The sequence below is a fragment of the Calidris pugnax genome, unplaced genomic scaffold (assembly GCF_001431845.1).
Source record: "Calidris pugnax isolate Ruff unplaced genomic scaffold, ASM143184v1 scaffold171, whole genome shotgun sequence".
In the NCBI taxonomy this organism is placed as follows: Eukaryota; Metazoa; Chordata; class Aves; order Charadriiformes; family Scolopacidae; genus Calidris; species Calidris pugnax.
Window position 1 is genome coordinate 7867452 of NW_015091064.1, and position 23082 is coordinate 7890533.

At 36.4% G+C, this 23082-nt stretch overlaps 1 protein-coding gene across 4 annotated transcripts in view; it reads right to left on the reverse strand.

Annotated features, from left to right (window-relative positions):
- Positions 1 to 5223: 5223 nt before the first annotated feature.
- FAM49A (family with sequence similarity 49 member A) overlaps positions 5224 to 23082 on the reverse strand; it is a 41506-nt gene continuing 23647 nt past the window's right edge. For 3 of the 4 annotated variants that reach the window (XM_014956836.1, XM_014956837.1, XM_014956835.1), the window contains 9 exons: positions 16490 to 16611; positions 15458 to 15563; positions 14242 to 14378; positions 14080 to 14157; positions 13555 to 13671; positions 13380 to 13459; positions 11436 to 11562; positions 8767 to 8837; positions 7207 to 7411 (listed from right to left, as the gene is read on the reverse strand). In XM_014956836.1, the coding sequence (XP_014812322.1) occupies positions 7348 to 7411; positions 8767 to 8837; positions 11436 to 11562; positions 13380 to 13459; positions 13555 to 13671; positions 14080 to 14157; positions 14242 to 14378; positions 15458 to 15563; positions 16490 to 16611 (902 nt within the window). In that variant the 3' untranslated portion in view covers positions 7207 to 7347. Of the gene's footprint in view, positions 7412 to 8766; positions 8838 to 11435; positions 11563 to 13379; positions 13460 to 13554; positions 13672 to 14079; positions 14158 to 14241; positions 14379 to 15457; positions 15564 to 16489; positions 16612 to 23082 lie in introns of all 4 variants that reach the window. The other variant, XM_014956834.1, reaches the window with a different exon arrangement.

Below are 23082 nucleotides of genomic sequence, written 5' to 3' on the forward strand. Positions count from 1 at the left end.
CCCAGACTGACTTCCCACATGAGGCCATACCCCTGCTATTTCACGGGCCTTGTTTTACACAGAAATGGTCCCACGACTAACTGGTATGAAAATAACCTGAATTAAACTGAAGCCTGTAGCTCAGAGCTAAAAACCAAGAATGTTTGCTTGTTAGTCTTTATTGGCTGATTTTTATTAAATATGGCGTTTCAAATTGTTCTTGGGGTCAGTGTTAAAGGAAGAGAGGAAAAGTATTTTTGCAATTTTATTTTGAAAGTATGAAAGAACTGAGGGATCTTGAACTTTCCAACATGAACGATGAGCAGTGGCTTGGGCACCTGTGCCAAAGTCTACCAAAATTGTTCTGTTTTTTCTCAGATCTGTTACACTGTGCCTCTTGATTCAAACTACTTGAATACTCGGGTAATATCTGTATCAGGAAAACTCCAGTCTCTATTTAGGAAATACATAAAACAAGGAGGACTATGGAAGCTTGTTTGAAAAATCTTGTCTCAGAAGTAATATTTTTCAACAATATAATTTAAACTAATATTCAGAGAGCAAGCATTTGAGTACTTTTGCTGATTTCATTTAACCTACACTGGATTGTATTATTTAAAGATCTAGCCAATTATATCTATCATGAATGACAAAATAATGAAAAAAAAAATTGGTCTTATTTGCATATCTGAATTAAAGTAATTACAGCTGTACAACATATAATCAGAGTAGTGGGTCTCAATGTGAATGTGAAACCACTGAACAAAAGGAATCTTCATTAGCTTTTCAAGCTTCCAAATTTAATAAAGCAAATGTCACTTTGACAGCCACAAACGTGGCATTCACCCTGTAGTTTTAAAACACAGCTGCAAAGAATTGGCTAAGTCATTGATTGCAAATAGTCTTTTGTTGTATAAATATAATAAATATTATTATGAAGGTATACCTGAGTATGTGTAATCCAAAATTAACCAGAAGAACAAATGTGTACATTTCCTCTGATACACGTAACAGAAATCTCCACAAAATCCTTTCATTAGTCTGGCTAGATAGCACAACTTTTCCTTCTCCACATTAAAAATTTTCATAGAGATGTAATACCTGGCTCAGTCTTATACTGATATATTCAGTATCTCAGTAAATAGGATCATGTATACCTGTTCAGTGAAGTTCATCTAAGAATCTTAAATCAAGTCCATTTTAAGTAATCTTGTTTGGGAAGGTTTCTATTAAAGAGCCTTTGAGCTATGATGCTGCATGATATTTAAGCCCGAGTTTAATAGTTAAAGTGTCTATAATTAATCACAGCCTTGCGTGCAATAGAAAGGAAAAAAAAAAAAAAAAAATGATGCTGCATGATATTTAAGCCCGAGTTTAATAGTTAAAGTGTCTATAATTAATCACAGCCTTGCGTGCAATAGAAAGGAAAAAAAAAAAAAAAGACATTAAATGGATTTTGCCTTTTTTCCCAGCCACCCTAAACCAAATCAAATACAAAAGATCATGGAACTGCTGTATTTCACTGTCAGACGTTTCTTTATTATTAAGTTTATAAAGACACAAATAGGAACTGTGTAGAAAATTAGCAGAAAAAAATATCATAAAACCCCTTAGCATTCGATTTAGAAATATATCCTACATTGTCAAATGTTAATCTCTGTTAGAAAACCAATATAACATCATTTTTTTCAATAACCTTTTCATAAATGTTACCAAGAAAAGAGGTTCAGTTCCCATCTCTCTGAATTCCCTGGGAAGACTCTATTCACAAGAGCAGAAAGCAGATGGAGGCTCCATATGGGTGAGCTAAGGTGAGCCACCTTGCATTCCCTCACATGCTCTTTACAGGATAAAGCCAAGCATCCAAAAGCAGAGGTTACAGCCTGAGGTGGGACCTCAGGCAGCAACTGGAGTGGAAATTGAGGCTCTGCACAGTGCTGTGCTGCTGCCATGGAATGGGAGGGAAGATTAGTAAATCCTCCTACCATGGCATCCTAAGATCATGTCTGTAAAGAAATAAGTTTCTTCATTTTGGGAAGAATCATGTCCTGGTCAAAGCTCTCCAGAAGTTTCCGGCCCATCTAACATGATCTGACCTTCAGGCATTGCTGTGTCACACAACCCACCAGACAGCATAATTTCTGAACTGTACAGTGACTGCATCCATGTCAGGTGTTATGTTTTGTCCTCTTTTCATTAAGATCTAAACCAGTTGAAGGTGATCATCTTCCTCTTCCAACTCCTTTTGTGTGTTTAGAGAAGATAGACAAACTCTTCCACAGTTTTCAAGGCAGTAAGAGAGTAGCTGTTTGCCACTTCATTAAAATCCATGGAAAATGTCTTTAAACCCGAGGCTTTCACTGAAGTGAATGCAGAATCAGAATGAGAACAATCACGAGCTGTAATAGCAACTTTGATCCAAGCCACATACTAACCTTTTAAGATTCTAACCTTTAAGTTCTGTTACGTCAAGAGATAAATCAAGTTCTTAATACACAAGTCTAAATATTTCATTGTCACAGCCTATATATCGAGAGTTGTATTAATTCCAGCTGGACCCCAAATTAAGATCTGTTGAAAAATCATGATATATCTTCCTCTTAAACTAAAGATTAGCACTTCGTTGGTCTACTTTTTAACTACATACTTATTGATTTTTTAGAACACCTACTGCACTGTTCATTTTAGTTTTAATTTCAAAGCAGTCAAGCGCAAGAGATCTCTGCAAGATTATCACGTTACGTCATTGATCTGTACTAGCAGAAGACTCAATTTGCTCAGTAATAAGCAACTTAGGTCAAAGGCCACGGCTGAGAAGAGACAAAGGGTATCGTTTACACCCATGTCAATCAGAAACAGCTCTATTGAAATCAATTGAGTTATATTTGTGTCAAATCTGAGTGAAAGAATTCTGTGTTTGCAGAATTTGGATTATGTGGCAGTCAGGAATTCACCTTCATTAGTCTGTAGCAGGAAGCACTACAGACTACTAAATTAAAATACTACACCTGCTACAACAGCTTTTTAACCAAAATGGGCTTTATTCTCTCGTTGGTCAATCAAATTAATGTCACTGTTTCAGCTCACTGGCTTCCATTGCTTTATCTGTTTCAGTGCGTGAATTCATAGATCTTATAATTTTTACAGCAGAGAATTAATCTGAGACAAAAGAATAGTAATTTGTGTCCTACTTTTAGAAGAAAAATACCCAACACCACAAAATCCCACCTCTTCCAACTGTCTGCAACTATTAGCAAATTTTTGGATATGCAAGATTTTCTATTTCCTGACTTTGGATGTTCACAGAATCATGCACTTCTAATAGCACTAGAAAACATGCAATTTTAAAAGCATATTCCTGACTATACAGCCATAAAATGATTTAGAGGAAAGACTGAATTTGGGAATTTTAATTTGACTTTTTCAGGGATCTGGTTGAAAGAACCGCATGGGCTACAGTCCAGAAAAGAGGAGCCCAAGACAGCTGGCTTATTTTCATGGATACCTCCTCCAAGCTCAAGAACAGTTCTTGAGCAAACAAAACCAAGCAAAGATGGCAGGAGGCCTGCATGGATGAACACGGAGCTCCTGACTAAACTCAAACATAGAGAGGCAGCATGCAGGAAGTAGGAGCAGAGACAAGAGACCCAGGAAGATATAAAGACACTGAACATGCATCATTTGAGTTAGGAAAGCCAAAGCCCTTCTGAAGTTAAATCTGGTGAAGGTCACAAAGGCCAACAAAAAGGGCTTCTACGGGTATACTGAAGGCCATCAAGACCTTCATGTTCTTCACAGGAGCCGTCATATTGCTATGTTTTGGATTTGTGCTGAAAACAGTGTTGATAATATGCTAATGTTTTAGCTATTGCTGAACAGTGCTTACACACCGTCAAGGCCTTTTCTATTTCTCACCCCTCCCCACCAGCGAGTAGGCTCGGGGTGCACAAGAAGTTGGGAGGGGAAACAGCTGGGACAGCTGAGCCCACTGGCCAAAGGGATATTCCATATAACCATATGACGTTACGCTCAGCAATAAAAATCTGGGGCAAAAAGGAGGAAGGGGGGGAAACATTTGGCGTCATGGTATTTGTCTTCCAAACTAACCGAGAGGCATGATAATGCTCTGCTTTCCTGGAAATGACCTGCATGCTGATGGGAAGTACTACAAGAAGTCCTAATTTTGCTTTGCTTACATGCACAGCATTTGCTTTACCAATTAAACTGCCTTTATCTCAACCCAAGCGTTTTCTCACTTTTACCCTTCCAATTCTCTTCCCCATCCCAACTGAGAGAGAAACAGTATCAGGACCAGGCTCAAGGAGGTGATCCTTCTCCTCTACTCAGCACTGGTTAGACACATTTAAATGTAGCTGAAACACAACAAAGAAGATAGCAGAGAAGACTTTTTGTTGCTTTGTAAATTTTAGTAGATATGGAAAACATTAGATAATTTATCTGAGTGATGTGGTCAATCACATACCAGTAAATATAAACTCAGCAACTATCCTTTATGACAATGACTTAGTAGCAGCATGAAGTTGAGAAGTCATAAATTATGTTTCAAGCTCATTCATTTATTTGCAAAGCAAATTCTAGTCTTTCAAAATTTATACTACCTTCAAATAGTATTTTCTTCCACTAAAAAACAAGCAAATTTTCTAGGGCTGTTCTGACCCAAACTTGTCAACTCATTTATCTGCATTCTGAAATGCTGTCATTAGGAAGCTTAGATATTTACCATACTACAAACATGTATTCTTACCTTCTGATGAGCCTAAATAACAAGAACCACCGACAAAATGGAGATCAATAACCTTGACCATTAGTCTACATAGCTCTTCTTCAGAAACCAATTCATTTGCGCTTATCTTAAGATTAGATGAATCATCTTCTAGTGACCTTATTGATTGTAAATGCAACCTGAGATGGCCACCATAGCCTAGGATGACCAATGTGAAGATACAAAAGTCATAGTCGTTCTGTCAAAAGTCACTCTGTAAGGTAGCATCAACTGCTCAAGATGACAGACAAGTGCCAAGAATCAATAGAAAAACCCAGGAATTGTTTAAGTGACATGAGGTTAGATTGTTGTGGCATACAAGTGAAATATTTTAAATGCTTTTAAAATAAACTATAAACTGGATGTATAAAGGTGAGCCTACTATACCTTAGCTCCAAAACTTTAAATGAGATACTTCTCAATCTTTTGATGTTGTCTCTAAATACAGAGAGCCCCAATGCTTACTGTACCAAACTTTTTATTATTTCAAACAAATTTCTGTACAAAAACATCATAGCAGGCAAAGAAATTCAGTGACTTCGGCAAACAGCACATGACAACTCACAGAATGCTTTAAGGTTTACATTTTTATTATACAAGTGACAAACAGCTTTCCTCTGGCCTATTTAAAGATAAGACTTAATTGTTCGACAAATAATTGCAGGTAAGCATGTATTAACTTCAGTTACCAAAGCTCAACAGAGTGACGTGTCATCCACCTAGATTTGCCTAACTGGAAGTGAATAAGAACAAAGCAGGATTTCCCCTAATATACATTTGTAAATGTCCCCCCATCAAAAATGGAGTTTGTAAACAGTGGATTTACTACTGTGAAAAAGCAGTGTGATCACTGCTTTCAGAAAAAGAAAAAAAAAACGAGTGTGATTTCTAATTCTGCTCCTGACAACAACATAGCGACCTGCTGCTAGAACTGCAGATGTGTGACACGAAGGTGGAGTGGTGGTGCTGTCCAGTATTACCACACGGGTAACGTTGGCACCTATGGGTTCTCACCAGGCTTGAGAAACCTCATAGCGATTAAGTTCTGCTCAGAAATAAACTCTAAGGCAATTCCTACTCCAGAGAACTTGTGATATTAATACTGTTTAAGGACTGAGTCCAACGACTGAATTTGTCACAGCGCAGCCGAGTTTCAGCAGACCAAATGCATCTTCAAAGACTTAAGGTAATGTTTTTAGAAGTGATAATGCATGAAAATTCCAGTGAGAGCACACAAACCCTGATTTACATACACAGAAATAAGCAGATACAAATTTGAATCTGTGCACAAGCACTGGCGTTTTCACACATACATGCAAGCAAGGTACACAAAACCGAACACATTTTCAGAACGTGACCTCTGCAAGAATATGTACAGCGACTGCAGACCATCCAGAAGACACACTTAACAGAGTATGAGCTTTGCTTCTTTTGGCAAAGTATTTCTATTCTGTTTACTGGAAAAATTACTAGAAAATAAGAACAAACAACTCAGCAAGGAACTGAACTCCTTGAAGCATCAATCACATCTCAAAAACCAATGAAGAGCAGTCAGCTGATATATATTTCTGCGTTGACTCTGATTCATCTAGTGCATAATACTATCAAGGAACTTGATGGAGTACCTAAGAACAGCTCAGCTCTTGAAACTTATTTATATTATCCCTAGTCTGATGAGGCCAATTTGACAAAAGGGAAGTTTGCCACTAAAGAAGAGTGCTCTGCTTTATACCGGTTTATATCAGCAAAAAAATTACTTACCAGGTAGAGCTGTCCAAGAGATAATGTTTGTCATGGTATATTTACACTGACAAACCCCTTCTAGTAAGGTCAAGGCATTATCATTTTCCCTTTCCTTTCTAAATCTAACAAAATTATATAGAATTTTCAAAATCTAGCGACGGTCTTAAAACACATTTTCTCTTTACTTATACTGAATCTGAAAAAGGATATTAATTTCTTCAGTGGTTGAAAGGTACAGTTTATACTTAATAAAAGAGGTGAAATAACCTCTTTGCAATATGTTTTTGGATGTCAGCCAGCACATAATACTTAAAATTAAGTGAATATCCACTTATTACAGGAAAGACAACATATTTTATGGGAGTGATGAACATTCAGGTATTCTCCTATTCATACAAGTTTGAGGAGGTCCTAAAACTAACTGAAAAACGGTGCACATGGCCTTAAAATATATCCAATGAATTATATTAACTTCCTCTGTCTTTAAAGTTCCTTTTCTGGGTTATCTTTGACATTTCAGTTTTTTTGATTACCATGTTGTCTTCACTACTACTTACTTCTCTGATAGAGAAGGTGTTTAAGGATTAAAATGCACAGATAAACTGTCGTAGCTGAAGTATCTAAGTAGAAAAGTATTTTAGAAGTCAAAAGATAAAAGGCTAGAATAAAAACTTAGGCTGCACTATATAAAGTCAGTCAGGTTATGAACCGATTCATATATTTTAGCAATGTGAAGAAAATGGTTATGTAAATACACACAAGTATTAACATCAAACTGTATTAAATTATGTAAACATACACATCTTCTGTGATCAATACAAACATCTAGTTGTCTCAGGATACTACTGCAGCATAGCTCGAATTTGTTTTGAAGTAGATTCATCATTCAGGTGTTTTGTAGTGAACCTAGAAATTACAAGTTAAAACAGTATTTTATAAAATGAACAGGGATTAGAAAAATTCAAATAGTTCTGTGCCTCTTTTTGAAATCAGTGCGGTTGAATTACACAAAGGACGTACCTAAATGTTCCTCTAGTCACTGATTACTGGAATTTAACTTATACTCCGGTGCTCTTTATCTTCTAAATACTTCTTGCAATATATTATTCCCTGCTAATAGGTGGAGAATTTTGACTTAATCCTGGCTAAATACTGTTTGCCATCTGTCTATGGCATTGTAATAATTCTGGGCTAAAATTATCTCCTTTTTTTTTCCAGTTAAAAGCCTCAACAGAAGTAAAAAATATGGAAAGACATAAGAAATGGGGTAAATATTAAAAGGACTTAGGAATCTAGATTGAATTTTGGCATAATCTATAAATCTAGTTTTAAGTAGCTTTCTTAAATGTCCTATACCTTTACATCTTACAAGATACCATCAGACAGAGGGGTTTCTATTTCTTTGGATTTTGTAACCAGCAGTTTTTTTGATGCTGAGTTCCACTTTTAGGAATATCTTGGAAGGACTGAAAAGCTTTAGTGTGGTTTTTTCCATTTAAGCCTAAACATTCTCCACTGCTTGTGTTCGTTGGGAGATCAATCACAAGCCCAAAGCACACCTGATACCTGTAGGATTTAACTCTATGTCAATTCAAAAGACATGATAAGCATGGTTATGGCTGCAGTTCTCACTCTATCCAGCTACAGAATTCAATACACCTCTGAAAACTTGGTACTAAGACTCTTTTCTCAGCTTCAGAGAAGTGTCAGACACTTCTGTCTTGGTTTCCCAGACACCACCTTAAACACTTAGCTACAGGATTGTGATTTAGGTTGCTGTGTTCTTGAAGCGGTATCATTCAGCAAAATAAAATAAAATAAAATAAGTCTTATTAAATCACAGGGAAAGAGAAAAAGGAAGCATCAAAGGTTTGAGAAAAAGAAATTTTACTCTTTGCTTTGAAAATGTTCTAGTTGCTGGGGTATTTTATATAACAAATCATAGCCTAGAGAAATTGTTTATCTTTGATATATTGTTTACCATTTAGATGGCTCAGTTTTAGGTGATAAAACAAACCTTAAATATGTCTGAAGAAGGATATTATCACTTCCAATACAAATAGTCATTGCTTATCAAAATGAAATGGAATCGCAAGAAACAAGTATTACTTAAGAAAACCCCAGGTGATAAAGGCAAACCTGAAAGAACAATTTCCTTAATAAGTCAAGCTTCTATGGTGAAAAGTCTTAAATATAAAGAGATTAGGAGAAATAAAGGAGGAAGTTGTTAAGGTTGAATGAAACAATTATTCCACACATACCTGAGAGCATTCAGAAGTCCTTCCACAGTGTCAGGTGGTTGTTCCTTTAAAACTTTTATGCATCCCTTCATCTGGGAACAGAAGCATGCCACTATTGAACAATAATATATGAATTGCACTAGCTGAAAACAAGGAAAAATTTCACCAAAGACAGGCAGTGTTTTTTTCCTACTGAGTGTTAATGATGCTTTACATGACACAATAAAAGCATTGTAACTTATTAAAAATTATCTTAAGTTAAAAACCTAACTTTTGAGAAAAGAGTATCTACTTTTCAATACGCATTTGTAGATAGTAAATTATATACCAAATGTATATATTCCAACTTGCACATCATTTCTCCAATTCCAACAGAAATACCAGGAACAGCTGATAAAAAGCTACAAAATTTGGAAGACAGTTCCACATCGTTGCTGTTAGCAACTATAAGAAGAGAAGTTTCAACTTAGACTTTTATTTTTAATTTCAGTATCCTGGTGATACTGGTGATAACACGATTTGTTTCATACCTAGTGGTTACAAACTTAACCTGAGATAAGTAGTCCATGATGTTGATTTTAAACACTACACTGAACAAATATCTTCATGGAGACTGTGAAAAACAGGCTGAAACTCTGTCCAAATTTACAAAAGAGGAAATGAAGCAGAGAAACAGGAACTCATTTGACCCCCTATATAGTCTCCCTATGTAGTCAACAGAGAGAAATAAGAAATTCTCTAACCTATTCAGAATATACTTTCAGATGTAGTGAATTGTACTCCAGAAGTGCCTGTTTCTTCCCACTGCTATAAAGACATCTAACAGCTATCCAGAAATTAGTCTAGAGGAATTTAAAATAACAGATCAAGAAAAGGCAGAGTCAAAATTTGAACCTTCTCAAGTTAAATTACAGTACTAAATCTACATGCCAGTATTTTCTTTGTAGCTAAGGAGCAACTCTGCCTTATTATGAAAGTGGATGATTAAATACATAACTGAAGTCAGGGTCCATGTATTTGCCATTAAAAATTATTTGGAAAATAATTTTGCACCCCTCCTGCACAATAACCAGCCTAACAATCAGTGGTCACTGCTCAGTTAGCTCACTTTTACCTGGAATACAAAACTAACTATAGCAAACAGTTGATCAGATGAAATTCTCAGGGTAGCAGCATGTGTTTTTAAGTGACACAGATACTTCTGGACTAAAGAAACTCAAGACTATGTTCATGTCACTCAGTGCAGGTTTACATACTTCACCAGATCAAAATCAAAGGAGATAAAAATTCAAATCATTCTTTTCCTTTTTGTTAGAATCAGAATCCCTATAACAGTCATAGAGGAGCTGTTAGGATGTCTAAGCTAGGAGACTTTAATTAGCAGCTTGAAATAAAGTCTCCAGTCTTGAAAGAGTAAGGAAAGTGTAATTTGTTCCACTGTCCCTGAAATTCTTTTGAAATGGCTCCCAAGAAGCGACCAGCTTGGAGAAAATAATTGTTTTCACAGTAAAACAAACTCATTATCTGAAATGTTGTAAGATTTTTTCATTATTAGTGAAGAATCATTAACTAATTAAGCAAATTAAAATTTGGGACCACATACTCCTTTTTAAAAACTGAGTCATCCATCTCCTGCCTCCCGTTTACATCCAGCCAACTACCCTGTAAGATTACAGGGCTTTATGATAAAGGTGAGAAATGAAGTACAAGCACTGCAGAGCTGGTCCTATCAAAATTTTACTTGTGTAGTCTCCGTAGGCAAGAGACTGAATTAGAAGTCAGGAAGTCTGCATTCAATTCCCAGGCTCTATCTGCTGCATGACCTTGAGCAAATCAATTCACCTCTTTGTGACATATCTTTCCCTCTGTAAAGCAGAGTCAAAGAGGAGCCGTGGTAAAATACTGATACGTGCAGATGAAAAATGCTAACAAAGACTTAGTGCCATGGGGCACGATAATATATACATATATATACATTTTCTCTTTTGAAGTAGGCTTTCTTGTAAAGGGAAAGATTTAGGATCTTTTTTCCAGGAATTACAGTCTCTTTCTGCTGAAAGATGTGGTGCATGAGATTTAGGTTTGTAAAAAACACGTAGCGCAAATAATAGTACTTTTTTTTGTGTTTGTTTGCAGTATCTCAGATGTAAAAATAATGTTGATTTCCCTGTGACTAGTGATGCCAAAGCTAAAACCAAAAGCTCAAAGGCTCATTATCAACATTACAACAATAAGATTTCAGTTCTGCTACTTTAGATCTCAGACAAAGCAGAGACAATGTGGAATATTTGCTTATTTACAACAGAACTGCTACCAAAGATGAGCATTTCAGCATAAATAAATTACATTTTAAATTATTAAATTACATTTAAAAATTATGACTACAGAACTTATTCCAGGGCAGGTGTAATACAAAATTATTTTAGTGTAACCTTAAAGTTGGCAGGAAAGCAGAGCTAACAAAGACAAATGAGTATCTGTGTCTGGAAGAAAATACAAAGAAAAAACATTGATCCTTTTTTAATTTCAAAGAAGCTGATATATTAAAGTACACAGGTGAAGACAAATTCTAAATTTTGCTATTCAAAAGTAATTACAATTATTTATACAAAGTCATATGCTTGGGCTGAAAAAAATCTACAGACTAGTATTCTCAAGCCTACAAAGTACTAAAGAAAAGTCACTCTTACATCAATCTTTGATGTCTTTGAGAAAGCTCCCACAGGATGAACGTGATCGTACAGAATGATAACTCCCACCATCACTCGCATGCAGAACATAAGGGTCTCTTCACTGGTGAATCGACTCCTGTACTCTCTGGAAAACAGAACAAAAGAAACAAACAGCCTTGACTTTTTACTGGACAATTTTGCAAGCTAGACTATAAGCACATGAAATCTGAACATTGTATTTTAAGGTTGAAGATTAATCTTAGTCAGATTTTAAAGATCTCTGAATTGCATAAGTCCTTGTTAATTTAGCAGCAAGGTTAGAAAGGAAATAGATACGAAAACCCCTTCTAACAACCCTTCACAGTTCAAATCCTCACTTCAGCAAATTGCCTAAAATGATGGCTTCACAGAAGACTTCCATAGCTCATGAAATATGATGGAGATTTATTGTACTTCTGTTTAATCTCAGGAACCTCAGAATATTGAGACCTCAAAGGAAAGCTACTCTTTTTGCTTAAATTCCTACTTTGAAACAGTTAACATTTAGGTGGGAACTAATTTCAGCAGGTAGTAAGTTCAGGGCTTCACCTAGGTGGGTCATAGTCCTTGGTCTCTCTCCCCCCTAAGTACATAGGCAACTTCAACACCCCAGGTTCGTGTAAAATGTGGACTGAACTCATTCTAAAGAGTTTTTGACGTTTCAATTGCAAAATAATAATATGGATGGCACAGTTAAGACAGTCTCTATCATCTCTAATCTCTGAAGCCATCATCAAGACATGAAAAATTAACTATAGTAAAGAAAAACAGAAATCATCACATTTTTTCTAATAAATATTATGAGTAGGTAATACATAGATTTTTCTACTGTCATTCACAGGTTTTTCAATAAGTGAAAAAATCAAGTTTTATAAACACATAATTAAAAATACTAAAATCTGTACTATACTACCTCTCTGTTTACAATGACTTCAACTTTTATTCTTCTGTTTAAATAACACAGCATCATAACATGAACAGATGTAAAAGCTACAGTCACTTTGATGTGAAAATGCTTGATTATCCCACAGTAGAACTAAGATAATCTTCTGGTAGATGATTCACAACTTTCTTTTTCTCTACTTTTGCCAAAAAATGAGCTGACACATAAGGTTTGTTTTCAATTACTACTTCTAAGACGTCCCTGGATTGTGAGATGAGTTCTACCACCTACATATTACTTCTCCAGAATTTTCATAAACAAACGCAATATCCTCAGGAATTCTACCCTTTCAACGGCACCATGAACAAACAATTCAAAGACAGGAAGACTACCGTGGCTCTATCTTGCATTTTTCACTCAAAGATATCTAACCTAAAAAAAAACTTGACTAAATGCATAGCTAAACAATATCAACCCCACTGACTGTACCTGTGCTAGCAGCTATGAAAAAAACTATACAGTTTCCATACAACTGAAGTTTCTCACACCCAGAGTGAGACCCAGAGATTGTTACATCCAAAAATATCTACTCAAATGATTGTCAAAATAATCCCTGTGTATCATTTGTGAAAACACAGCTTGGGAAAGCCAAAATCTTGCCCCCTAGTGTGCTAATAACAGCGGCACAGGCAATCAAGAGACAGCAGTTGGCCTACGGCCCCAGTTTGACAAGACAGAGACACTGAAACCTGTAAGAGCATAAGATTACATTTGTATTTTAACCTTTTATTGAAATACAGGCTCACCATGTATGTAAGCTCTAACAAAACTCAGTGCTGATTTATGAAGAATATCCTAAGGTGTTTAAAACAGGGGGCAAGGCTTTCTCATACCAGCTCATAAATTATCATATTTACATGCAAAGTAAGGCAAACATACAGCAATTCCTTTGGAAAAATACGTGTTTATCACAGGTGGCTACTTAAAATGCAATACAAAATCTCTCATACAAGAAAAACAAGATTTAAGGTAAAACTTACGGTGTTTCCAACATGACTTTACATACACTAGCCATAGTACTTAGACAGTCCGTTGTATTTTCAATCGGTAACGTTTTGTTCTAGAAAGGGTAAAAACAGACAATGTTCAGTAAACCATCTTGTAAAATTAAAATCAAGAATGTCTGTGTCAGACCTTTTCTCCCCCGTTACCTACTTCTGACACAAAATGTGTAGTTGCGTTACTGAGTGTTTTCAGCATTGGTGTGGCTTCTGCGTAAAACAGGGACATCCTATTGGCCATTTCATTGTTTACTTCATTCTCAATGTCTAGCTGATAAAAACATGAGAAAAAATAGTCAATAAAACTCTTTAAAAAAATCTTGCCAGCAGCAATATAAAAGATACAGTACACGCTTGTGTCAGCAAGTAGATTGTAGCACCAATAGTTCCACTCTAATCACTTCATCCGGACTGCTGATTAACTCTTGGTGTGAAGGAGAGAACATGACAGCAGGTGAATCACAAGAGAAAACATTAGTACACGCTCATGTCAGCAAGGAGATTGTAGCACCAATAGTTCCACTCTAATCACTTCATCTGGACTGCTGAATTAACTCTTGGTGTGAAGGAGAGAACATGACAGCAGGTGAATCACAACAGAAAACATTACCACTAATGGTATAAATGCATAGTGATAAATACCTCAGTGTGAACAGCAGATCAGATTTTATTTACTTACATGCATGTTGTTTATTCTGTTGCGACTTATTGTTCGCCTATAATAACTGAAGTCATTCTGAATTGCTGGGTTCCTCATCTGAGAGGAAGACAAATAGGAAACAATCACTTTCAGTTCAAAATACATGGAAAAAATCAGGACACATTAAAAGATTTTATTAACCTTAAGTTCATCGAAACGAAGAGTAAAATGTAAGATTTCTGCAAACTCTTTTGCTAGAGCCTGTTCCCGTTCCAGGTGCTGAGTTGGAGTATAAGGTGGACACGTCAAGGACTCCAATAAGCTCTGCAGGGCCTTCTCTGAAGAAAAATCAGAAACACAAATTCTGTTCAGTCCACATTATGACCAAGTTTAAAGTAAGTATCTAAATATACTTTGCTTGAAGGGAAGGAACCCTCTGAACATGCAGAGCCCTAATAGACATGCTTTTTTGTACTATTCGAAGCAGAGAAACATTAGTCTGAGACCTGCCTCTTCAGGCTCTCTGCCATTTTCTCTCCATTTTGTACCACTGCCCTCTTTTCCCTTTTTATCACCCTTTATCTGGGTTCCTTATCAAAAATTCTAGAGAAAGCATTTTTCTTGCATTCACATATTCAAGTCTTTCTCTTTCATCTTCCCTAATTAGCCATCAGCTCGGTACAGAGACTTTCTGGCATCTCTGTTACTAAAACTGTCCTCTTAGGCACTGATAGCAGTGTAATTCAGCTCCCGCAGCTATAATTACCAGCATAACTTAACAAGTGAAAGACTTAGTAAGCAGGATGGGGCAGAAGAATTCCCTTGCATTGGAAGCCCTCCCATTTTATACATAATTTTTTGCACATTAGTTCTCTTCTGGAGTCCTAATTCAAGGAGCAATTTCATAGTTTTCTGGGTTTTTAGGGATGACAAAGCCAGTGTAAAACATGCCCAACTTTGGATTTCCACCCCGTGAGAGAGTTTACTGATGATACTCTTATCCCCCCACTGTCCCTGTTTTTTTAAAAGTCTCAAAATATTATTGGTTTACATTCCTTTTAAAAGTCAGAATGATCCAAATCACAAAAAATAAATTGCATTTGTACCACGGGGACCAGTGAAGTGCAGAAGAGTGGCAGGCACCAGAGAAAAACTTTATACAGATTTATCATGTTCTTTGCTTGTACTCTATTTAGATAATGCTGATTTATTTTAAGTGATAAACTACAAACTTTAATAACTTTGAATTTAAATTAAGATTAAAAGTAGACCTTGATAGATGTAACCGCAGTTAAATGCTTGTTGATACCAAACAGAAAGAATAATAACAACCCTTAAACAGTCTATAGAAAAATAAACTTCCTATTTCTTTATATATAAGTAGCCTAATAAGCAGACATACTAAAACAGGGCTCACCTAATCTGAGTGAAAACTCATAAAAGCGCTTCAGCCTTACAACCAGAGGACATACTGAATTCCACGCTTTTTCTTGCAACTGGATATCATTGGGGTTTTGTATTGCCTGAAATGAAAATATTACTGTAAAATAACTGTGATCCAGAAACAATAAGCAAAGAATGCTTCAGAAGTTTTCTAATTCACTGTTTTAGAAAGTAAGTATTGTAAAACATAGAACAATTAGAAGACATTACATTGCACAGGAATAGGAAATTAGTGAGTCTGAAAAACACCATTTTTTCCACCTTCCCTTTTTCCCCTGTAACATAGTTATTTAAAATTATTCACTCAAATGCACTGCCGACATACAGGAATACATTTTAACACATTATTTGGGGAAATAATAATATGGCAGAAATATCAAGGAAGACCTTTTGTATTATTACAGGTTACAGATATAGCCTTTTTTTAAAGATTCTGATGCTTTTGAAATCTTCAACATATTCAGGTTCTTGAGCAACGAATACCTCACACCAACAGTAACTGCAGGGCAAGGTTTGGTCAGTTGAGCTAAATTGTAAGTTACAGTTCAGAACTGTACTTCAGGACCAGTATCATAGACTAAGATGCCTGCAAAGTTGATGTAAGGTTATAATTTACTTTGTTTCATTATTTCACTTACACTGAAGAACAACTATTTTCTACTCTTTTTTTATAGTGTCTTTCAAACATCTGAGTATTATTTCTTCCATATCCTCAACTTTGACTTCTACCGGAAGATATATGAAATGAGGTGTATGAAATGCTGTTTCTCAAAGTGAAAAATAATTACTAATAGTAAACTTAAAAGAAGTTCCAACAGCCACCATTTAATGATTTGACATTAAGGCTTTATATTCAACATTACACCTAATCTGTAACATATTTTCTAAATACAATTTTAATGAAGATTTTCATATTGTTTCATAGAATGTGCTTGGATACAGAACAGAAGCAACGAACACAGTGATTTTGCTTCCAAAGAACTGTCATTAACTTTAACACACATACATCTCTAATTTCTTGTCCAGCTCCTTTGTAAGCCTGAAGGTCTGCGAGCATACTTTCCGAGTCCTGTAAAACTGCACTGATCTGATTCCATACCTCCCTCTCTCCATCTGTGGGCTGTGCATCTAAGAAACAGAAAAGCAAAATGCACAAAGTCAAAAGGCAGTTGCAATGCAAACGGCAAGGTTACTCAGTTCTACTTAATGCATTATATCCAGATTGACTCTGTGTAACTCCATTCTGATGGCTTTGGTTTTTTGTTTTTGGTTTTTTCTTTTTTTTAAATGCACCATTATACTACACTGCCAGAGTAACATCCAAGTTTTTGCTTTCTATAGCAAGGAAAGAAAAGCTGTACAGTTCTCGTACGCTATGGCTCACAATGCCTTTTCTAAAAATGCAGGATTTTCAAGTGAAGCAGTATCATAAAGCAATGCTATTAGGAAATAGGATAATGCCTCAATCCTTTAGTAAAAACATCCCTCTCTTTCATGAGCTCCGCAGCTCGATTACAAAGAATTGTTCACTTTTCTTGCAGCTTGGGGATAAAATCAGGCCTTTCAGTGGATGGAGCAGTGGGATATTAGGCCACTTTGACTTTCCTCCAGGCTTCCCTAACCAGGGTAATTTATTTCTCCTTTTGTAAAACATAGATACAGTACTGTTAAAAATAAACATTTTTCTTCTGTATGCCGGAGACCATTCCTGCTACTAAAATAAATCCAGCTCTGTCAATGATCAGTTCTCAGGCTGGGAGTGACCTGTAGACCTTTATTGCTCAGAGAAATGCCATTTGGAAGTAGATCAATTTTCCCATTCTAATCCCATCCGATGGGATTTTCAAAGCAGTGTGACACCAGGGAGTGTGTTATGTTATCTCTAGAGTATCAACACATTAGACATGGCAGAGATCTTCTCCTTTAAAACCTAAGGATGACTAGCACTGACTAAAGACTGGATGACCTATATATAGAATTGTAGTCAGTATTTGTAGAAGCAACCACATTTGTGCTGATTTTGGCTGGGGTAGAGTTAATTTTTTTTTTTTAACTAGATGGGGCTATGTTTTGGATTTGTGCCTAAAACAGTGTTGATAGCACAGGGATGCTTTAGTTATTGCTGAGCAGTGCTTACACAGTGCATCACCCCATCAGCAAGTGGGCTGGGGAGCATAAGAAGTTGGGAGGGGATGCTGACTCTAACTGACCAAAGGGATTCTCCACGCTGTGTGACATCACTCTCAGCTTATAAAGCTGGGGAAAGAAAAAGGAAGAGGGCACATTCAGAGTGATGGCATTTGTCTTCCCAGGTAATTGTTACACGTGATGGAGCCCTGCTTTCCTGGAGATGGCTGAACACCTGCCTGCCAATGGAAGCAGTGAATGAATTCCTTGTTTTGCTTTGCTTGTGTGCATGGCTTTTGCTCTACCTATTGAACTGCCTTTATCTCAATCCAGAAGTTTTGTCCCTTTACCTTCCTGATTCTCTCTCCCATCCTGCTAGAGGAGAGAGAGTGGCTGCGTGGTGCTTAGTTTGCTGGCTGGGGTTAAACCATGACACGTCGTCCCAACAGATTTCTAGAAATTTCTAGATTTTTTTTTTCATAAATTTGTATTAGCTTGTAAAGACAGAATTTTCTATGGAAGAAAAAAATAAATAATTGAAGGTGAATATTAGGACTTAAGGAGTACTTGTTGGAATTAAAAGCAGTGAGATATCTTCAGTTCAAAATTCATCGACTAGGAAAAGTTACTGCATAAATCTCTTCATTAATAGACGTGAAATATTAAAAATACCTTTTCTATTTAGTCTTCTCACTCTCATTAAGAAATGAGACACAGTTTTCCACCCATACATCAGTACAGAATTCATATACCCACCCTGCATTAGAAGCAAATGAGATGGTTTAACTTGAAGAAAATGCAAAGATCAGGTATTTTCAAAGCTTCACGTTAGGATAATTTGTTTAAATGTGCCACTTATGGACCTTACACCAACCAAACATGAATGGCTGAGACTTATGTGTCCATGGCTCTGAAGCAATTAATACTTAAAATCTTTTCTATATTCACAAGTCACCATGAGTCCCATGAGACTGGGCACATGGAACACTAATGATTTGACATTCCTTTTACTCTGGATGTTATCCCTAATCTTGTTTAAAAGATGGAATGAGTAAAAGTAAAAATAAGCTGAGCTTACTCAGCTGGGTTTTATATCCACTGTAATACTTGATATAACTAAAAAAAAAATCCACCATTCTCCAAAAAGTTAGGGAAAGTAGCACCAAAGGGAAAAACTACCCCAAACAGGAAAATCCCAGCTGGTACCCAGCTGTTGAACTAAACTATTGGTCACATTAAGTTTACAGTGTCACTGACTGGTTCTCTCCCCAAGCTGCAAGAAATCTCAGGTACAGACTGTAACAGGTCTGTCACCTTGTGATACAGAGAGGAACAAAACAGTAAATGCTTCTGAGTTTAATGAAGAAGGTGGTAATCTTGCTAAACAATTACATACCATAGAACAACAGAGTAGGAAAGTAGGAGTCACCTATAAATCAATATCTATACTTTAACAGCTAAACAAAAGTTAATCAAAATAACATTTTCAGTGAATATTAAGACACAAAAGAGAGTAAGCAATTTATTAGTACAGTTCACGACCGTAAAATTTGCATGTTCAGGTCACCTGAAGCATGGGTAGGTTAACAAGGTACTTCTATGTTACTTTTTACAATTTATTTGCTTTAAAAAACATTGGCCTCTAACAGAAATGTAAATACTATAGAGCACACAGCACTTTGGGACTTAAAAATGGCTGTTAGTAACACCCTTCATTGTTAGTCTTTTTCAAATTTTCCCAATTTATCTTTTGGAAGTTGGGGGAAGGTTGAATATTTGAAACCAATTGAGCTTTCTGTAGTATCCTAGCACCTGGGTAAGTAGGAGGAAGGCAGATGGATGGAAGAGGGGAAAAAAAAGGAAGGAAGAGGAAAAGGGCTGCAAAGGCCACAGGGCAACAGGCTTAGCTTGCATTTGCAGAAGCAGTTTATATTTATGCTGAAAGTATTTAGCTTAAAAATAAAGGTAGGGAGGATGATTCAGGCTTTTTTTTTTAAAGAAAAAAAAACAAAACATGCATTTTACTTATGAAATATATGTTATGCAAACAGATGTTCTGATAAGACCATGCCCATGTTTCAATAGGGATTTTACATGAAAAGCTTGCCAGAAACGGTCAGCTAAAATACCCGTAATTGATGACTTAGAAAAAGTTTTCATCTTGCTGTCAACAACAATAGCAACAACAACAATTAAAAGGATTACAGACTTTTTTCATGATGGATTTTGGCTTTTTTAATTGGTTTTCTGTTCCAACAATATCAAAGCTCGTTTCTCTGTTCTGAATAAAAAACATGCCATTCCTGAATCACAGTGTGGAATCACTGCTTGGCAGTGCTCACATCTTATCCCTGTTCGCCAGAGAACCAGCACGTGCTTAAGTAATTTGAGCCCATTTATAAATAAAACCATATCCACTGACTAATCCACATTGAATGCAAGCCCCCTCAATAATAAGTTAACATAATCACCAGACCTACTGCATTTCAAGTCTGAATTATTACAGTACCCATACCTTCAGAGTACGCTGTGTTTAATAAAACCAAGTAGGAAACTCTTTCACCTCTTTCTGCCCAAGAGTTTACAGTGTGAACCTTAAACCTGACAACTAAATGAATCCTCTATCAAATTAATTCAAGATTCAGACCAGGCTTAACTCTCGCATATACAGATTCTACCAGCAAATATTCATTTAGAAAGCAAAAATTTTAGTTCTGGAGAGAAATGCAGTTCCACTGGCTCCATCAGAAATAACCAGGATATGATAATTCATCCATTCCATGAACAAATGCTCTCTTTCAATGGTCTATTCCATGTTTTGGATGGGGCTTCAGATTTCATTAAAAAAAAAAAGAGGGAGAGTTGGACCACCTACAATCCATTTATGGATGCATTAAATATTTCACATGCATGGTGCAGTGGGAGGATAGAATCATCTTTTTTTTTTTCTTAGAAAAATACCCATCATTTTTTTCACAAAAACTGTACCAGCACAATGTATCTACCTTATTCTTTCCTAAGTATGCATTAGAAAAAGCATAGAAACTGCTACATAGGCAAAACATTAGTACTCATAGGGCAAGATTAAATATAAAAAGAATGGATATGAAGCCTTGACCAATACAAAATCAAGTATAACAATATCTCAGTAATTAATTTTAATTAAGAGATAAGAGGCAGTACTAAAAGAAGTATTTCCAAGCCATATGGCCTTTCTGTATCTGAAATGCAGACCAAAAGCACAGAACTTTATTCCACCCTCAGCCAAAGGGATTGCAGGTTAACAGGACTCCCACTGAAGCTGGTTAGTGGTTGCGTTTCAGTGAAGGTGGAGTCATATTTGCAAAAAGACATGATAACCGCCTGGCCTTGACAGCCCAGCAAAAGAATAGCAAGTAAAACGATGTTTTACCAGCTCTGCTTTTAGCTTTCCTTGCCCTGTTCACTGCTGAACGTGGCCAATAGTTTCATCAGCCACTGAGAGCGAGTTAGAGAGCACTATCTATATTTAAGCATATCGTGCTAAAGCCCCGTTTCAGGTTTCTCACCACGATGGTTTTCCTATTCCAATCTGGGATAAAATTAGATGAAAAGCTAGTTTATGTCCTTAAAAAGACAAGCAGCATTACAACTACAGTGAATAATGCATTGCAGAGGGTGTCAGAATCTGCTATACTCCATACACTAAGAAGAACAGTATTAGGCAGAAACAGCACCCTATCCAGCCTACACTGGATTTTTGAATTTCATCCTTTTTAAACTAGCTAGAACAAAGTGAAGCTCACCAAATTGTTAATACTCGCTATGGGCACGACGCTGTGCCAGGGATATCAGCTCCGTGGCAGACACGGAGTGGACAGACTCTCTCCAACTGAGCCGTAGCTTCTCGCTTAGGGGACTCCCTCCAGCGTGGGAGACATGAGTTTCATCTCCCCCAGGCTGGGTACAGAGCACATCTCCAGCCCTGCCGCCTGTGGAGCAAGGGTATTAATTAATATCCTACTAGGCAAAAACTGGGAAGTCGCTCTGCTGCCAGATATGTTCTAATAATAGACACTTTTAATCATACATGAACAATGATCACTGAAAATTTCATTGATATTTCTGGAGATGGGGGGGTACATCCTAGAAATTAAGTGTCCTTGATTCTTGCTGGGGGTGAGATTAAATTAGGATCAGGTAACAAGCCTGCGCAGCTAACATTTAGGAAAAAACGACACCTGCTCAGGTTAAGGTTAGAGAGTCTGGTCCTATAAAAAGTATTTGTAGCTGAGGAGAAAAGAGGACAGGACTGAAGGTGTCACTTAAGGATATCTCCTCCCAATAACCTATAAGCTTTAGTCTTTTAGGTTCAAAACAAATTGTTGTTACCTCAACCTTCAAATTATTACCAAGAATTCCTGTGGAATTATTTGTTTACTTTGCCTGGAATAGGCTCTCTATGGGCAGCAGTAATTTGACAATAGATTTTCTGCAAAATAGAGCCTTTGTAAACTGCTATGGAAAGAGCCTCCAATACAGAGAATTCATTTACCTGTGACTAACTTAAACAAGGTCAATATCTAAAGACAAAAAGGTTTGTCAACTGACATTTCAAGACAATTCGGCCTGTGGCTCATGAAATCCTGAAATCCACAAATCAACTCTCAAGACTTGCCATGCACTCACTCTTCCTAACATTATTTTTGAGTTGAAAACCACAAAGGAATTAAGGCAAAGCAGTATATTATAAAATCCAGTAAGTAGCAGTTTGAATAAGAATAACCACACCAAGATGCAAGTGTAAAACAGCAATACAGTTCACTTTCCAAGAAATAAGAGATTCTTTTTCTTTATGTAAAGCTTTCAGTCAACCTTAAGAGTACTTTGGCTGAATGCATATAGTTTGCATTTCACAAAAAGAGTATTTTGGCTGAATGCATATAGTTTGCATTTCACCTCAAAGAAAAAGCTTTCTTCACCAGCACAGGAGAACAGTATTCTCCATACCATGCACTGAAGTTACCACAGTTCCCATTTGTCCCTCTTTGCTTTCAAGACTGGACTAAGTGGATCTTCAAATTGCTTCTTGCACAGATGCAGAGTAACTGCCTAATTCAAAGTGATTCCTGGAGAGCAGACAGAACTGCTTTTGCTGTACAACATTAACTGAAATTAATGCTGGATTCAAGCTCTCTCAAGTATGACCATGGAGTTATGAAATCTGGTTTCCAGTTTGAAATCAAGAATAATGCCAGTATAAAGGTGTCATAAGAATTGCAATGGATGATATAGACAGCTGCAGAAAAGGCAGGGCAAAGAGATGATTTTAAAAATTTTCTGGGGAAAAAATAGAAGTTATTTAAAGGAAAAAAAATGGAAGATGAAATTTTGAAACATGTTAATTTATTTTTCTTTCATGATTCTTTCCCATTTTTAAATACAGCGCAAGACAGAATTTGAATTAGGTGAGAAAACGCTCTTTTTAAGTGT